The sequence below is a fragment of the Octodon degus genome, unplaced genomic scaffold, assembly GCF_000260255.1.
Source record: "Octodon degus isolate 3935 unplaced genomic scaffold, OctDeg1.0 scaffold00033, whole genome shotgun sequence".
NCBI lineage: Eukaryota > Metazoa > Chordata > Mammalia > Rodentia > Octodontidae > Octodon > Octodon degus.
Genome location: NW_004524609.1, coordinates 15,641,589 through 15,657,600, shown reverse-complemented (window position 1 = coordinate 15,657,600; position 16,012 = coordinate 15,641,589). Strand labels below are relative to the sequence as shown.

Below are 16,012 nucleotides of genomic sequence, written 5' to 3'. Positions count from 1 at the left end.
TCTCTCTCTCTCTCTCTCTCTCTCTCTCTCTCTCTCTCTCTCTCTCTCATTATATTTTTTGAGATAGGATCACACTGTGTCCCTCATTCTGGCCTTAGATGTGTAATGCTGCCTCAGCCTGTCCAAGTGCTGGGATTACAGGCGTGTGCTTAGTAGAGTTAAAGCTGTTGTGGGTTGAATTGACCCGCTTGGCCTCGTGCTTCTCATTTCCTTGTGTGAAACTTGCTGACTAACATCTCGGGCATGCCAAGTGCACACAGCCAAGAGGCTGGCTTCTGGCACTCCCTGGTACTACTTCTCTATCAGATAAATCAGGGGCTTATCAAGAGTCAGTTTCCAGACTTTTGATATACTTTTTTTTTGTACTTGTTGTTATAATTACATAATCGCCTATAAGGTGGCATTAGAAAATGAAGCAATGGTACCTGAAACTCCCAATTTTACAGATGGGGCTCAGGCCTAGAATGGTTTAGTAACTTAATCAAGGTCATATAGCTAGTAAGCAACTGAGTTGATTTGAATCCAGTTATATTGTCTGAGCTCTGAGGATCTTGCTGTACCTCTGAATGAAGTACAAAGGAGGAAAAACAAGTACAAATGATGAGAAAGTAAATTGTTGTTCTTTAAACACTGTGGGACCATTTAGAATCACTCAAATATTTCTGTCAAAAGAGAAGCAGAAAAAAAATTAAAATAAATTGAAAAAGAGAAGCAGATGTTTTATAAAACGCCAATGGCACTGCATACTTAGATTCCTTTGCTGATGTCTTTTAAGTTTTTGATCTGCTCCAGTGAAACTAAAAGTGCAAAATAAATACTGCAGGGTACCCATACTCAGCAAAAGACCTTGATCCTACTCTAGAAAAGCTGGCCAGGGAATTTGTGGTCTGTTTCATTTTAAAATGAGATGTGTAGGGAATGTGCACCATACACATGAAAGTTGCTTTAACTGGTTTTTTCAGTGAACTGGTGTCCCCAAGTAGATAATTCTGATATCATGGTCACAGGGAAGAGCATGTGATGATGGGGAAGGCAGAAGCTGCTGTTGGTATAGGTGGTAGAACCTGTGTGCTGAGGGTCCCTTTGCCCGGTAGCCATGTGGAACTAGAGCTTCGAAAAACAGGGAAGTCATCAACTGACAGAGTTAGGGGCAGCATTCCACAACACTGCACATGGCCAAGGAGAGAGGAATTTAAGGACAAAATTAATTTAGCTTCATGTTTTATTTTATTTTATTTTATTTTATTTTTTGGTCTCATGTTTTATGATCTTAAATTTGCATTGCTATTTGTGGTGCCCATTGTGTTGTTACGAGTTTTACTGTAGATTGTTTTCAAAATATTTTTTGTTTTTGGCAGAATCAGGGATTGAACTCAGGCCCTGTGCTTGCCAGTGAAGCGCTTATTCTACTGAGCCATTTCCCAGCCCCACAAGCGCTTATTCTACTGAGCCATCTCCCTGGCCCCTTGCTTCTAAATATTAACATTTGAGCAAACAAAGTTAGGAGGAAGCTTTTTTCTATGCTCTCAAATTTTCCTAATGAGATTCTTGTCTCTGCGTTATTATAGTTTGTAATAGGTATAATGTACAGACATTAAAACAAATAGATCTTCAGTGTACAGGGCAGCCCTTTTGAGGAACTGAGAGCAGACAACTGGTGCACAGAGGCCACAGGGGAAATGGTATGAGAAAGCTGGCAAGACCACCGGAGATCACTTATGCTGCATGCAGTGTGTCCTGCAAACAGTTGGTCTAGGATGGTTGGGGCTGTTCTAGAAGTAATGTGTTCAGAGTCGGTTGGATGTTTTCCAGGCCTAATGCAGACTAATGGCCACCCATTTTTTGGCCATTAGTAATCTTTAAGGCCCACAGCACCCTTCTGTTTATTCTTACCACAGTAGGAGATGGCTGCCTCCTTTCCTAGCTTTCATGTTCCTCGGAAGAACCACCCTAGAGGCTGTGCATCTAGGGAATGTACCTGGCTGCTGTCAGGCCAGAGTACTTGTTCATCTGAGCAGTCTGGACGTCTGTGTGGGACTTAGCCCGATGCTGGTGGGGCTGTAGAGCAGGGAGGAGCAAGTCTGCTGTGGTCAGGGACAGCTTATTTGAATCTAGCAGTTATGTACTGCCTGCCATGGAACAGGAAGGTGCAAATGAACTGGCTAGTTAGCCTATATATCCCCAGGGCTGTCCATGGTGCCCACCTCTCAGCAGCTAGACTATGAACTAAAATCTTTTCTAGCAATGTGTCTTGGCCTTAGCCACCCAAAGAGGGTCTCTTTGTTTGTCTTTGTTTGGTGTTTTTTTTTTTTTTTAATTTTAGGGGTGTTCAGGGTCTCACTACTAGATCGGACTCGTAGTGACCCGCCTGTTTATAGCCTCCCAAGGGCTAGGATTACAGGCACATGTCTCAATTGCTGTCTCAGTGCACCCTGGGGGCAGGGCTGGCACAGCAGGCCCAGGGATTGAACCCCTGGCCCCTGCGCCTGCTTGCAGGTGCTTTAATCCACTGAGCTATTTGGCCAGCCCTGGTTTTTGGTTGTTTTGAGGGAGGGTCTTGCTACGTAGCTCAGATTGACCTTAAACTCATGATTCTCCTGCCTTAGCCTCCCAAGTGCTGTGATCACTGGTGTGCTCACCAGGCCTGTCTTGGAGGGCCATTCTTGGTGCTGTTGAAGCTTTGCTTGAGAAAGAGCCAGGAAGGAACTGGGCTGGATCCTGTAGGAGTAGCACCTGAACAAAGCGCTTCTACCTCTAGTCAGTGGTGCTGGGCGTGAAAAAGGCTGGCTGCCCTGACCTTCCCATTATGACTGGGTTTTTCTTCTGATACCTAGTTGGGCTCCACCTCAGCTCCTACCTGTTGAGTCCCAGCTACACTCATGGAGGCAATTTGGGACAGAGTTTTGGTGTGGGAGTTTGGATGTAGGGTTAGTTGATGGAGGATAATGAAATCAGAGTGTTATCTGTCATGTACCCAAGAAGCAATAGAGCACTGGGTGTGGTGAATATGGGCTCTGGAGCCAGAAAGACTAGACCCAGAGACTGGCTCTGCCACTTTTAAGCTGGCCAAACTTGGACAAGTCACGTAGTGTCACTAAGATTTAATTTCCTCATGTCTAAGTGAGGATAATAATGGTATCTACAGCAATAAGGTATTGTGATAAATAAATGAATCTGTCTGCATGAAAATGCTTAAGCCAATGCCTGAGCATGTGCAGTCCCTTGTTGTTATTGTTGTTTTTATTGTTCTAGATCCCATTCTTTGGGTGGGCTGAGGAAAGGTAGTTCTTGGGTTTCATTTTTCGTGTGTAAACACTTCTCTCTGAATCTTCAATCCAAACCTGTCAGGAGAGTCCATGAATACCAGGAAGTAGACCCAACCAGTGAGAGCTTCTCTTGCCTGCTTGTTCCTGCCTGCATGGCCTGGATTTTCATCTGCAAATGACAGAGCCTGGCACCTCTCTCCATGTTCTGTTTTCTGGGTAGATAGGGCTCTACTGTCAGGAAACTAGAATGTGTGCTGTGCAGATCTAGATGTCAGAAACATGTGAAAAGTTACAGATTCTGGTATGATGGCTCTGGAGAGTTGGCAGGGAGGCACAATAGAAGGCTGTGTCCCAGCCTCAATAGCATATATAGAGCCTCACATATGGAGTGCCCCACTCTCCCCATTTCTTTCTTTTTTCTTTTTCTTTTTTTTTTTTTTTTTGATGTATTTGGTACAGAGTCTACAGGATCTTATTATGTAGATAGGACTCCTAGTGATTCTCCCGTTTTTAGCCTTCCAAGCACTGGGATTACAGGCGTGTACCACCATGCCCAGTCTCAATTGCTGTCTCAGCATGCCCTGGGGGCAGGGTCAGCAAGGCATGCTGGGTATTGAACCCGGGGTGCTGTACTCACCTAAGCAGGTGATTTACTCCACTGAACTATCTGACTGGCCCTTCCCCCCATTTCTGAGTTTGTAGCTCTTTCTGCCTCTAGAAAAGAAAACTGAAGGAGGCCAGAAGGAGGTTGCATTTTAGTAGTAACATTATTTAAAATGGGTCTGTGATGCACTTTGGGTTGATTCGTTGCTAAAGGGGAAAATAATGACAGTTCACATTTGTGGAGCTTTTAGGAAATACCTGGCACTGTGCTAGCTGCTAGATGTAAGTCTTCTTGGTTTATCCTCACAAGATACCCCAGGAAACAAGTACCAGAACAAGCCCATTGCACTAGGGAAGAGACCTGACTCAGGGTTGAGTCATAGAGCAGGTAAGTGACAGAGGTAGGCATGAGTGTACCCAGTCATACAAATAGAGACAGGACCAAAGGTGTAGGTTGTAACTTATAGACAGTACTAGGAGCTAACCTTTCTTCTCTAGCTCCAGAAGTTGGGAAGATCCAGTGACCTGAGCCTGCTAATACAGAGTTTGTAGGTAGGAGTTATGGGCTACGGCATTCCTAAGCCTAGCACCTGCCCTGAGGCAAACAGCTTCAGTCACTCAGCAGAGTGGAGATCCAGCAGCCAGTGATTGTTAATAGCTATGCATGACTGGAATGTTCTGTGTTTCTCTATTGGTTTCCTGGCATTGCCACCTGTGTGGCATTCCTCTCTGTGATTTTACAGCTTTCATGGCCATGGGGAGACCTGTGGCCTATAAAGAACAGTCACTGTCACACCCCTAAAATTCTGGCACTGCCCTCCTATTAGATGGAGCCCAGCCCAACCTCAGAAAAACGTAACTAAAAAGCTTTTACTTGGAAATAAACAGGAAAATAGTGGGTTAGAATACTAACATGTTCCTCCAGTGAGGGAGCCTGGGATTCTGTAGCTGTTGCACAAAATTGCTCTGATTGACTCAGTCCTCGCTGGCATAGATCAGCAGGACTAGCTGCCCACGCATGTGGGCTGTTCCACATCAAAGAATGAAGACCCATGTGTCTTTGGTTTGTTAAAAAGTTCAGGTGACTTACTGATTCTCAAACAGTCAGCTTGTCCTCAGCATCCAGTGTCCCCTGGCAGTTAAGGTTTTGTGCCTGTACCAGCCCTTGTTTTCTTGATAAGGCTTCATGCATCAGTGTTCCGGCACCTGGACAGGACCAGAGCTGAAGCCAGGATGTCCTTTTCCAAAATTCAGGCTGACAGCCTGTGTCATGGCTCTGGCAGTTTCTCCAGCTTCTCTTCTGGTTTCTCCACTGTCCCTCAGGGCGAGGTCATGGGCCGCACCTGGACCTTTCTGCCTCTCTGCTCAGGGCAGCAGCAGTGCACACAGCAGCAGCTACATGCTATCAGCAACAGCAACAGAACAGTAGCTGTAGGATGGGAGAGTGTGGGTACCTCAGACTCTGGAAGGGAGAGATGCCTATCCCCCTTCCAGAGAAGCCCCCCACAGTTATGCTAGGGCTTTCTCCCCAAGTCTGGTTAATGGTCAGAAGGACCTGAGAATTTGATGGGGGACATTGACCATTTCTGTGTCAGTCCCTGGCCCTGACCTCCCCATTGTCTTACTGCCCAAGCTTGGCTCCCTTTATCCCTGAGTTGACATCTGACAGAGCTGCTGGGTCCAGTTCCCAGCATTGCCCATCGTGTGGCAATGTCCGAGGATATGGAAAAATCCCTTGTGGGATCTCTACTTTTCCTCCTGCTCTGGGTCACACCTGGCAACCCTGTGAGTTAGTAGCTAGTACCACAGTCTAACCCAGAGGTGGTGAACCTATGGCGTGCATGCTGCAGAGGGCTGTTTATATCACTGAAAGCTCTAAAAGGTCACCATCACTGATCTATTTTCTCCTAGATGCTAGAGAGCCATGGGGTGGGTGCTGAGGAGAATCTGAGGGCCCCTACTTGCCTGCAAAAAGGATGATGATGGAGAAGGCCACAAGCTCCACAGGCTCAGCCTGTGACAGCCCTTGAAGCTTCATCAGCAACCTTTCACCCACAGAGTGCATCTCCTGTACAAAGTCTTCGGCTGCCATGCTGTGTGCCTTCCTGCCAGAGCTCTAGTGCTGTGATGAGGCAGAAAGAACATCTAGAGTGAGAGGCAGCAAGAGCAAGCCACCCTCTCTCCCACTGCAGCCTGCAGAACGGGTTTATCAGGTTCACTCCCAGTGCCCCTGGTGGTTCTGAGGAGGCAGGAAGTCTTAGTGGTTATGTGTTTAGTAGCAGCCCTCAGCCTTCACCTAGCCAGCTCTGCCCAGAATGCAGGGTAAGAGTGACATTGGGAGTCTGCTTGGAGGGGCTGCCAGCCAAGGTTAAGCTTGGTGAAAGTTCCTGACCACAAGGCAGAACAATTTCACTGTTATGCTCTTTTGTTTTGAGACACCGTGGCCAGGTTTGGGCAGGGTGTCTCAGCTGACACAGCACCCTTACCTAGCCCTGGGTCATTTGGGCTGCTCCCTGGATGGCCTCAGGTTGAGAAGACAGGCCCCAGGATTCCAGCCTGGTGTGCTTCCTTTGATCCTTTGATGAATGCAGGGGCAGGAGGATCAGGTTGCTTTGAGAGGGGGGTGCTTTCTCTCTCTCTCTCTGGTTGGGATCAGCAGTAGGTGAAAAGTGATCAGAGAGAGGTACTCCTAGCTTTGGGAATATGAAGTTAGTTTTCCTTGGACAACCCACTCTCCCACCAGCCTACATTTTTTTTTTTTTTTTTTTAATTTTAGGAATAGAACCCAGAGCCCTACCTACTAGTGCTTTAGCCCTGAGATATGTCCTTGGCACTTTAAAAAATTTAATTTTAAAAAAGCATTGGGCCAAGTTTATTTGAGAAAGTAAAAGTGAAGAGAGAGAAACTGGCTCTGCAAAGAGAGCTTGGGCTAGGAAAAGGAGAAAAAACAATAAAAGGATACCCTAAAGAAAGAGTAGCAGGCTACTCTGAGGAAAGCCACGATAGCCATAGCTGATAGCTGGTGCCTTTTATTTTGAGACAAGATCTTGATATATTGCCCAGGCTGATCTCAAATTTGCTATCTTATATAACTGAGACTGCAGGTATCTACTGCCACCACCTCTCCTCTCCCACGTTTCTTTACTCCTACATTGTTCTACCATGAAGAAGAGGCAGCACCATGTTGATGCAGTTATTGCAGAGTATCCTGTCACAGTGGGATTGGGCTTTTCAGGGCTGGATCAGCCAACCCTCCCTTGTTGGCTTGGACCTGTTCCTCTGGCCAGACCAGGATTGGCCTGTCCCACCCCATCCCAGACAGCTTCTTTTTGTCTCGGGGTACGTTTGGCCTAAGGGCCAGCTCAAAGCTGAATGAGTTGGGGCCTACTGTATATCAGGGTTTCTTTCTTCTTCCATCCCTCCTGTGAGCACTAGGGAGCCAAGGCAGCTTTAAAGGACTGAGGGAAATCTTGTACTAGTCTAACCTGAACTGGTTCACCAAGACAGTGGCTTTAATCTTGGGGTAGAAGATAGGTGGCTGGGGGGGTTGGATCAGACCTTTAGCTTTAATGATAGTCACCCTGCCTTATCTCACCTGGGTGGGCAGTACCTTCAGTTTTGGTTTTTCCTGAGTTAGCTGAGTCTGCAAGGCCTGTCTCTTGGTGCTGCTGCCTGCATGGCAAGTTTAGAGTTCCTTTACAGATCATCTAATCAAGTGCTCTGCCCCATACCAGCTGCCCTCCTGTGGCCCTGCAGCCTCTTCCTGACCACGTTTGATAGTGAGGAGTCCCTACCAGCTAAGTCCACCCACCGCATTTCAGACCCCATTACAGACCCCTGTGAAATATCCATTGAGTCCGACTTGTAGTCATTTAGGACCCAGCTGTCCCTCTGCCCCCTCTCTGTGCTGTAGGAACTGCATGACAGCCAGTGTGTACCTTTTGAATTTCTTTATTCCTACATTGTTCTGTGAGAGGAGGAAGAATCAGCATCATGTTGATCCAGGTTTTGCCATGGGGTCCTCCATCCCAGTGGGTTCAGGAGTTCCATCTATCCCTCACAGAATACTGTTTTAGTCATCCTGCTTCCCCCAGACATGAAATCTTTCAAGCTACTGGTTATCTAACAGACATGGGAAGCAGTAAATAGCCTCAGATAGAGGCCTGGAACACCTTGTGAGTGAGCCCAGGCCAGGGCCAGGAGTGATGAAGCAGCCCTGGGTCTCCGTGGCTTGGTGGGCTGTCACCCTACTGTTGTATAATATCAGCCTACTCTCCCTAAATAATCTTTTGGGAGTGACATGTCCTTCATTCTTGGGATGTTTCTTGTGTATGTTTGAAGGAAGGTGAACAAGCTAGACAAGGGGAGTTGTAGTTTTAGTTAGAATGGGAGTAGCAGGCAGGCAGTGACTCCATAGAAAAGTAGATGGTTTCTTGTCAGAAGCTGAAGGTTGCCTGGGTTACATCCTCCCAGCTTTTCCCACATCTCCTACCTCCTTTTACAAAGTGTTAGGCTGAGACTTGAGAGTATGTGACTTCTCTCTAGTCACATGGCCAGACAAGAGCCAGGCAGTGTACCTCCTGCTCCCATACTTTCCTTTCCTTGGAGACCAGTTTGGGCTTTGAGCAGCAAGATAATTTAGAGCAGCAGCAGCCCCACTGAGAGTACTGCAGTATCCCCACTTTTACCAGCACATCGCCATCAGGTCTTCTGGGATCCACTAATGGTACTTGTCATCAAAGGGCAGATGTGTCTCCTGCTGTCCTGATCATAGGATAATCTTCTCTGGTCAGACTAACCAGGTAGAGTAGGCTTGCACAAGGATAGTGGTCCCTCTGCTATTCTAGGACCTCTGTGCTGTCTTTGTTCCCAGGTTCCCAGGGGCCTCATCCTTAAAGAAGTAATTTTATACGTGGTTCAGAAATGGAGCTGCATTTTTCCACTCTTTCTTCATATATTTAATCTGGCTTTTTCAGCATGGTTGGCACTGTGCCTGAGTTACATAATGTAGCCCAAAGAAGACACTCCTTAAAAGAGGAAGCAGGCAGGAGGGAGGTGGACAGGGAGCACTTTGTTACATTATGTGTCACACCCAAAGATGTAGTAAGAGGTTGGGAGGGGAGACACCTGCTTATGAGCGAGCAGTGGTATGGGGACCCTAGGCCTATCTGAGTTGGGATTTCCAGAGTTGAGGAGGATGAGCCTGAGTCTGACGCTGAGCCTGGTGTTAAGTGAGCCTGGTCTTTATTCATCAGGCTGGTCTTCATTCATCAGGGCTTCAGCTACAAAGGCAGCAAGCATCCTCAAGGGGTTGTGAAGTCAGAAAGCTGCAAACTTATGCCCACTGGGCCTGGCCCAATTCTGGGAAGAGGTTGTTGCATAGCTGTGAGCTTCATTATAGCTTTGAGCCTAGAGCTTCTGTAGACAGTGGCTGGGAGCTGAATTAGCCAGCTAGTCTTGGCTCATGTAGCTCTGGGATCTGACCCAGGGCTGCTCTCTGCACTGTGCACAGAAATGGGGCTGCTGGACATAGTTATTTTACTCCCAAAGAGCTGAAGGGGAACCTTCTTTGCCTGGCTGTTGATATTTTGTCATTTCAAGCTTAGACTTGTGACAGAGCAGAACAGGCCTGTGGGATTGGTGGGGGTCTGAGGGGTCTTGTTCTCCAAAATTAGGAAGGAGGCACATTCCAACAGGTCCCCAGACAGCTTCCCAGTGCGCTATTTAAAGCAAGGCCAGTGCCTGACGCCTGGTACCCAATATAACCAGCAGCTGTCAGGTGACCCAGTGGTATGTTCCCAGCTGTGTCCAGGGGAGATCAGGAGTTCTGAGATGGTCTCTCTTGTCCCTTTATCCTCCCAGGTTTGGGAGGGGAAGGCAGGGTAGCCAAGTGGCGCTCAATAATTCTGTATTTTCCTCATCTTTCTATCTCAGGTTCATCAAACTCCTTTTAAAACTGTACTTCCTGCCTGAGAAGCAGGGGATTCAGAGCCTCCCCACCCCCACCTCATGTTTAGTAGTCTCTCTGTTGGAACCTTTTCAGTTCCTCAGAGGTTCCAGAGGGGTGGATAAAGCAAGTGGTGGCTCCGCATGGCCCCAGGCAGAGAAAGCAGCGTGCACTGCCACTGAGCCCTCCTATTGCTCAGGATGGCTATATAGCCCTTCTTGGAGCCTTCTGAGGGGTGCTCCCTGGCCGGGGGTGCAGCCAGTAGAAGGGAACAGGCAACTTCTGCTCATGAAGCTGGCCAACAAGGCAGAGGGAAACTGAAAGACTAGAGGGACTGGGCAGCATTCCTTTGGGTGGCATCTCGTAGCACAGTGAGCCTTGTCATAGAGCAGCAGGCATCCTGAAGCCAGATTGCCACCACTAAGTATCCAAATGCCCCCTTTTCCTTGAAAAACTGATAGTCAGACTCTAGGCTCCCTGTGCCAAGGAGAACAGGCAATATGTTTGTACCTGATAAACACAGTGTGCTTGATGGCTCGTGGCCATGAAGGGCTCCTTGCTATGCCTCTGTTGTTTCATTGTGGGTATCAGCCACCCTTTCTTTGCTGGAAATTTTTTCACTTGAGAAGCTGCTCAAGTGAGTGTAACAGTTGTATAGACTTGGATTCAGAGGCCTGACTACTAGTAGGGTGGAGATGCCCACTGTGCAGTGTGCTGAACATTTTGGTTTGCTTGTTTGTTTGTTTTTGAGACAGGGCCTGGTTTTGTAGTTCATGTTGGCCTTGAACTCACTTTGTAGCAGAAGCTGGGCTCAAATTCACTGCCTCAGCCTCCTGAGTGCTGAGATTACAGGTGCATTCACCACCCTCCATGCCCGGCCAAGCAACTGCTTCTTTGATCTTGAAACAGAAAGTAACTTAAATTCTTATTCTGCTACCCTAGTCCTTCAGCTTTCCAGGGCAGGAGGAAGACCTCCTGCTCTGGTGACTGTTAGAAACTGGACTAGTTCCTTGCCTATAGACATATAAGCTGGCCAGTCCCCCTCTATCCCAGTTTAGGGACTACTGGAGGATGCTGTCCACTTGTGTCCAGTGGGTGTGGGGCAGCTGCCTGTCTGGGGTACCACTGTGCTCTTCCTTTACTTGGCCTCACCTACTGTGTTCAGCATAGCCCAGCTTTAGTTGAATCCTCTCCCTCTGTCACAGGAGTTAATCTCCCAGCTACCAACCCAGGCCAATGCCTATGGCATTAGCTGAGCCTAGGACACTTGGCCTATCCTTGGATTCTACTTCTCCCTGTCTTGCTAGATAAGACTTGTTTGCTTGATCTAAGATGAGGGAATGGGGAACTGAGCCCTGGTGTGAGAACAGGGAGGCAGAAGGAATAGTAACCTCTGCTCGTGAGGCTGGTCCAGGAGGGCTGGGCTCGGTACTCCTTGAAGAACCAAGCTGACTCAGGGTTGGCACCACAGTGTTGTAGCAGAAAACTGAAGCCAGATGGGGGCTCCCTCCTAGCTTTCCTATTTCTACTATCTCCTCACCCCTGCCCCTCTGGGTTTAGAATGTTTTTTTGGGGTTTTTTGGTGGGGGGGGAAGGGTCTATAGGGTTTTCAGGGTCTCGCTACTAGATCGGATTCTTAGTGATCTGCCTGTTTACAGCCTCCCAAGAGCTGGGATTACAGGCATGCGCCACCACACCCAGTCTCAATAGCTGTCTCAGCACGCCCCAGGGGTGGGGCCGGCATGGCAGACCAGGGGATTGATCCCCTGGCCCCTGTGCCTGCTTGTAGGCACCTTAATCCACTGAGCTATTTGCCCAGGCCCTGGGTTTAGAATGAGGCATGACCCTGGTTCATTGTTCAGTGCTCATTGTCAGAGGAAGGTCTGAAGGCACCTGGGGATCCAGATGGGTCCAGGGTATCTCCCTGTGCCTAAGCTGAGGACACCTAGTAACAAGTAGGCTGAACTGCTGAGAAGTGTTAGTTGGTGCTCTTGTCCAGGGCAGGGTGTACAGGGATGCTGTAGGCCTTTCTGCATCCTGGGCAGTTGTAAGCTAGCTGGGAATACCCTGTCCTGAGCATCACAACTGGAGAGAATGGAGAGACAGGGTTAACCCTAATCCTGGGAAACACAGAAGCTTAGCAGGCATGCAGCGGCGGCGGGACAGCCAAATCCCTCTTTTAAGCCTATTGAATAGAAAAAGCTTAAACTGACTTGCAGAGTAAGCAGGCCCTTAGCTCTCTGTTGCACAGCAAGCAGGAGGGCAGTACTCTGGGCAGAGTCCCTGATCTCCTTGTGGAGTGTCCAGGGGGAGGGAGGGAGAGCTCAGGTGTGCCAGGAGGGTGATTTTCTGATAAGGGAAGTGGCCATGCACATCCCCCAAGACCTGTCTGTGTTCTTGGTAAATTGTGATCCTGTACCCTATGGGCAGGAGACTGTTACTGCTTGCTTCCCATCCTGACCCTTTTTATCATGTCTTGCACTTACCTGGAAATAGAGGTATTGGGGGGCCAAGAAGGGGTGTCCCAGTGCAGAGCTTCTTGTGCCTTCCTGGGCCCTTGGCCACCACCTTGTACTTTTTCTTTGTGTACGCTGCTTTCTTGTCCTGCTGCTGCTCCCCTGGACACCTCTCCTCAGCACCAGGTCCTGCTGCTGACAGCCAGCTGCTGTCCAGCCCCAGCTTTTTTGTTGTTGCTGTCCTAGAGATGCAAGTGTCAAATTACCATCGTGAGAAGAAGCCAGAGGGAGCCTTGGTTGAAGCCCATCCTACTCTGCACTAGCCTTTCCCCACCTAAGAGGTCGGCTTCAGACTGAGCTCTCTCTCTCTTATTCTTCTTCCTTTCCCCTCCCTTCCTGTGGGCTGGGCTGTGGGCTGGGGCTGAGCTGTGGGCTAGAGCCAGGCTGCTCCTAGTCTTCTGTTCTGGTTCTCCGTGGAGATGACCCCAGGGGGCTTGGCCTGAGCCTTTGGGCCAAGAGGATGGAGCAGCTCTCCTGCTCTTGGACTCCTGATCACCCCAGCCTGTCCTTTAGGCCACTCCCTGGCTGGTCCCTCCCACTCACCTCTCCCTGGAAAGAAAGTAAATAGTGGGGTAGCTGCCAGACTACTGAAGCCAGCAGGCGGACTTTGCAGGACGCCCCTGGGGAGACCTTCTATTTAACATCCAGAGATTTCTTGAGGGGAATTGAGACTCCTAGGTGTCCTAGGAGTGGTCTGCTTGCCTGGTGAGGGCTGGTCACTTTCTTCTCAGCTGTCTCCAGACGCCTGGCTGGTGTCACGTAGGGGCTCCAGAGCCCAGTGACTGGGGCATTTGACATTTGGCTGGTCATGCCACCTAGCAGACCACACTGCAGGGAGAGAAACTGACTCCAACCCCATAGTCAATGGGACTCTTTGAATCTGAACACAAAACCCCAGTGAGTCAGGGTTTGGGGGTTGGGCCAACCCTGTGGCCACACTGCTTGGCTGCCAGAGCCTCCCAGAAGTAAGATAGGCTGCCACTGTATGGATGAGTAGACTCCAGTGCAGGGAGTATGTTGTTTATTCGGTACTACCTAGCAGGAGCAGGCAGAGCGCCTCCTGGTGGCCACAGCCACTGCTCCCACCACCTGTCCAGTTTCAGAGCTATATTCATTTGGCTAGAGGGAGACAGGATTTTCCTTCTTTATGGGCTGAGTCACATATGTGCTAGGACCTCGGGGGTCCTATAACCATAACTATCACCAGCTATACAGTGGACAGAATCAAGTGATGCCTTGTGAAGCCCCAAGGGTGAGATATGGAGAGGCTGAGCGTGGTGGTGGATTGTGACTCAGCCAGCATTTGGGGATTAGGTGAACAAACACTGGTCTGGTGCATTCCTTGCCCTTCACCTCTGCTGCATTACCTTCTCAGGTGCCGCCATGCTGCCATTGCCAAGTACTTTGGGGATGTACCACCTGCCTGCTCCAAAGGCTGTGACCACTGTCAGAACCCTGCAGCTGTGCAGAGGCAGCTGGATGCTTTGGAGCGCAGCAGCAGCTGGAGCAAGACCTGCATCAGGCCCTCCCAGGGAAATGGCTTTGACTCTGAGCTGTATGAGGGAGGTCGTAGGGGCTATGGAGGATTCAGCAGGTGAGGGCCCATGAAACCAGTTTTGTCATTTTCTTGGTGCTAACACCACACCAGAGGTGGCACGGTGCTGCATGCAGTCCATCCTGCTGTCCCATGGGCCATGCTGGGGCTAGACCCTGTTTGGAGCCGTCAGGGTACCAGGGATATCACTCTCCTGGATGTGTGAGTAGGGAGGCCAAAGCCTTAGCCTGGGGCTGGCTTATATCTAGCCTGTCCCCCAGGTATGATGAAGGTTCTGGAGGCAGTGGTGATGAGGGCAGAGATGAGGCCCACAAGCGAGAATGGAATCTCTTCTATCAAAAGCAGATGAGTCTGCGCAAGGTGAAGGGGGCAGAGGGTTCAGTGGGATGCTCAGCAACCCATGCAGGGCCCATGTGGTCTCTTTGCTTAGTACCTTTTCAGCTCCTTCCCTGGCACTGGGTAGAAGCTGCCCTGCAACAGGGAAGGGTGCCTCATGGGCCCTTTATGCCATCTTTCAGGGCAAAGATCCCAAGACAGAAGAATTCATACCTCCAGGTTGGTACAGAAATGTTTCCAGGGACTCGTGGGCCATGCACAGGGTATGGATGGTAGATGCCTCACTGGGAATTTGGGGGACTCCAGAGAGCTGAAAGTCAAGTGGAAAGACCTATCCTTTCCCTCCCCAGATGAGGACTGTCCTCTGAAAGAAGCTTCTAGCAGGAAGATCCCCCGGCTAACTGTGAAGGTAAGAAAAGAGCAGTTCTTTACCAGGTGCCAGGGCTTCTCCATGCCCTGAGCTGGGTGACTGACTTCCCTTTCCCTGTAGGCCCGAGAGCACTGCCTGGGACTTCTGGAGGAGGCTCTGAGGAGTAACCATCAGGCTGCAGGTTGCACTGATGGGTGAGTGTCCCAAGATCTCTGGGACTAAGGATCAAGGGCCAGCCACCCAGAGCAGGGGGCTTCTCTAAGCCTTTGTTCCTGAGGAGATTGCTAGAGCCACATTCTCAGACTGTGACCCTTCTTTGTATTCCAGGGGCACTAGTCCCTCAGCCCCATCAGGAGGCTCACATGGCTATACTTAAAGGCTGCAAGTGTTTGTTGTTCTTTGTTTTGTTTTGTTTTTTGTGGAACTGGGGATTGAACTCAGACCGTTGCACTTGCCAGGCAAGCACTTATTCTACTGAGCCATCTCCCCAGCCCCTGCCAGTGTTTGTTGAAGGCCAGTGAGCCATAGTGTGCCCAAAGTGACCTGATCAGAATCCCCGTGCCCATCCTCACAGTCCTGGAGAAAATCCAGCTGAGTCCACAGGGAGAGGGCTTGGATCCTGTTACCTGTGCTCATCCCTACCCACAGAGTGGACCTTCACACCAAGGCCGTGGAGCTGGAACACGAGACATTCCGAAATGCCAAGATGGCCAACCTATACAAGGCCAGCGTGCTGAAGAAGGTGGGCTTGGGCAGGAAAGCACATTCCAGGCTCAGGATAGGAAAGGGCAGCCCTTCTATACTCCAAGACTGCCTGCCAGCCCTCTGGCTCCAGGAGCCATCTGTGAGTGGAGAGCCAGCTTCTTGGCCAGCTGACATTTCTAGTCACCCTTAGGGAGAGTGGAACTTGTTCAGTGTCCAGTTCCTTCTTGTGCCTCAAGGAAAAGGAGGACTTAGATTGGGACTGTCAGGGAGCAGTTCATGGGTGTCATGGCCTCCCTTCTTGTCTCTGCCCAGGTGGCTGAGATCCACAAAGCCTCCAAGGACGGGCAGCTGTATGATATGGGAGGTGGCACCAAGAGCTGCAGCACCCAGGTGGAGTCCCCAGAGTCCAATGAGTATGACATCCCACCTGCCTCCCACATGTATTCGGTGAGCAGCATTCTGGTGTCTGTCCCACCCCAAACCTGGGTCTAAGAAAGGTCCTACTTCTCTGTTGCCCACAGGTAGCGCATAGCCTCTTGACTTCTCCTGGCATCCTAGCCCTGGCCCTAGGGTGCCAGACAAGGTCCTGGAGCTTCTCTGTTTTGCCAGCTATGCCTTTTCCAGCTCTGGTCTTTTCTATGAGCCTAACCCCCAAATGGTGTCCTGTCCAAGTATCCTTTCTCACTCTTGAGAGCACCACCCCAGCTGGTACCT

The 16,012-nt window shown here is 49.7% G+C and overlaps 3 protein-coding genes across 4 annotated transcripts in view; 1 reads left to right on the top strand and 2 right to left on the bottom strand.

Moving 5' to 3' along the window:
* Positions 1-5,033, bottom strand: part of Smim6 (small integral membrane protein 6) — a 9,013-nt gene extending 3,980 nt beyond the window's left edge. Inside the window, exon 1 of the mRNA XM_023713878.1 lies at positions 4,960-5,033. The gene's annotated coding sequence lies outside the window, so the exon portion shown is untranslated. The remainder of the gene's footprint in view (positions 1-4,959) is intronic.
* The window catches only part of Recql5 (RecQ like helicase 5), a 42,163-nt gene that overhangs the window by 23,168 nt on the left and 2,983 nt on the right, over positions 1-16,012 (top strand). For both annotated transcript variants that reach the window (XR_002820861.1, XM_004630104.2), the window contains exons 8-14: positions 13,708-13,926; positions 14,148-14,247; positions 14,406-14,442; positions 14,574-14,632; positions 14,714-14,787; positions 15,242-15,335; positions 15,611-15,745. Coding sequence is in view for 1 of the 2 variants with exons in the window: in XM_004630104.2 (XP_004630161.1) it covers positions 13,708-13,926; positions 14,148-14,247; positions 14,406-14,442; positions 14,574-14,632; positions 14,714-14,787; positions 15,242-15,335; positions 15,611-15,745 (718 nt within the window). In the remaining variant the exon portion in view is untranslated. The remainder of the gene's footprint in view (positions 1-13,707; positions 13,927-14,147; positions 14,248-14,405; positions 14,443-14,573; positions 14,633-14,713; positions 14,788-15,241; positions 15,336-15,610; positions 15,746-16,012) is intronic.
* Smim5 (small integral membrane protein 5) lies at positions 4,722-12,607 on the bottom strand. The gene is made up of 3 exons (XM_012514467.2): positions 12,303-12,607; positions 5,835-5,991; positions 4,722-5,298 (listed from the first exon to the last, which is right to left on the bottom strand). The coding sequence occupies exons 2-3, from the start codon at positions 5,959-5,961 to the stop codon at positions 5,189-5,191; spliced, it is 237 nt and encodes a 78-aa protein (XP_012369921.1). The 5' UTR covers positions 5,962-5,991; positions 12,303-12,607; the 3' UTR covers positions 4,722-5,188.

What these genes read in the sequence shown, in the direction of transcription:
- Smim5 (XM_012514467.2), bottom strand. Translation starts at nt 5,961, where the DNA reads ATGGCAGCCGAAGACTTTGTACAGGAGATGCACTCTGTGGGTGAAAGG. An exon ending in CATCATCATCCTTTTTGCAG is followed by an intron (nt 5,299 to 5,834) that starts GCAAGTAGGGGC and finishes CCCATCCTACAG; the next exon opens with CTACTGTTCTGTTGCTGTTG.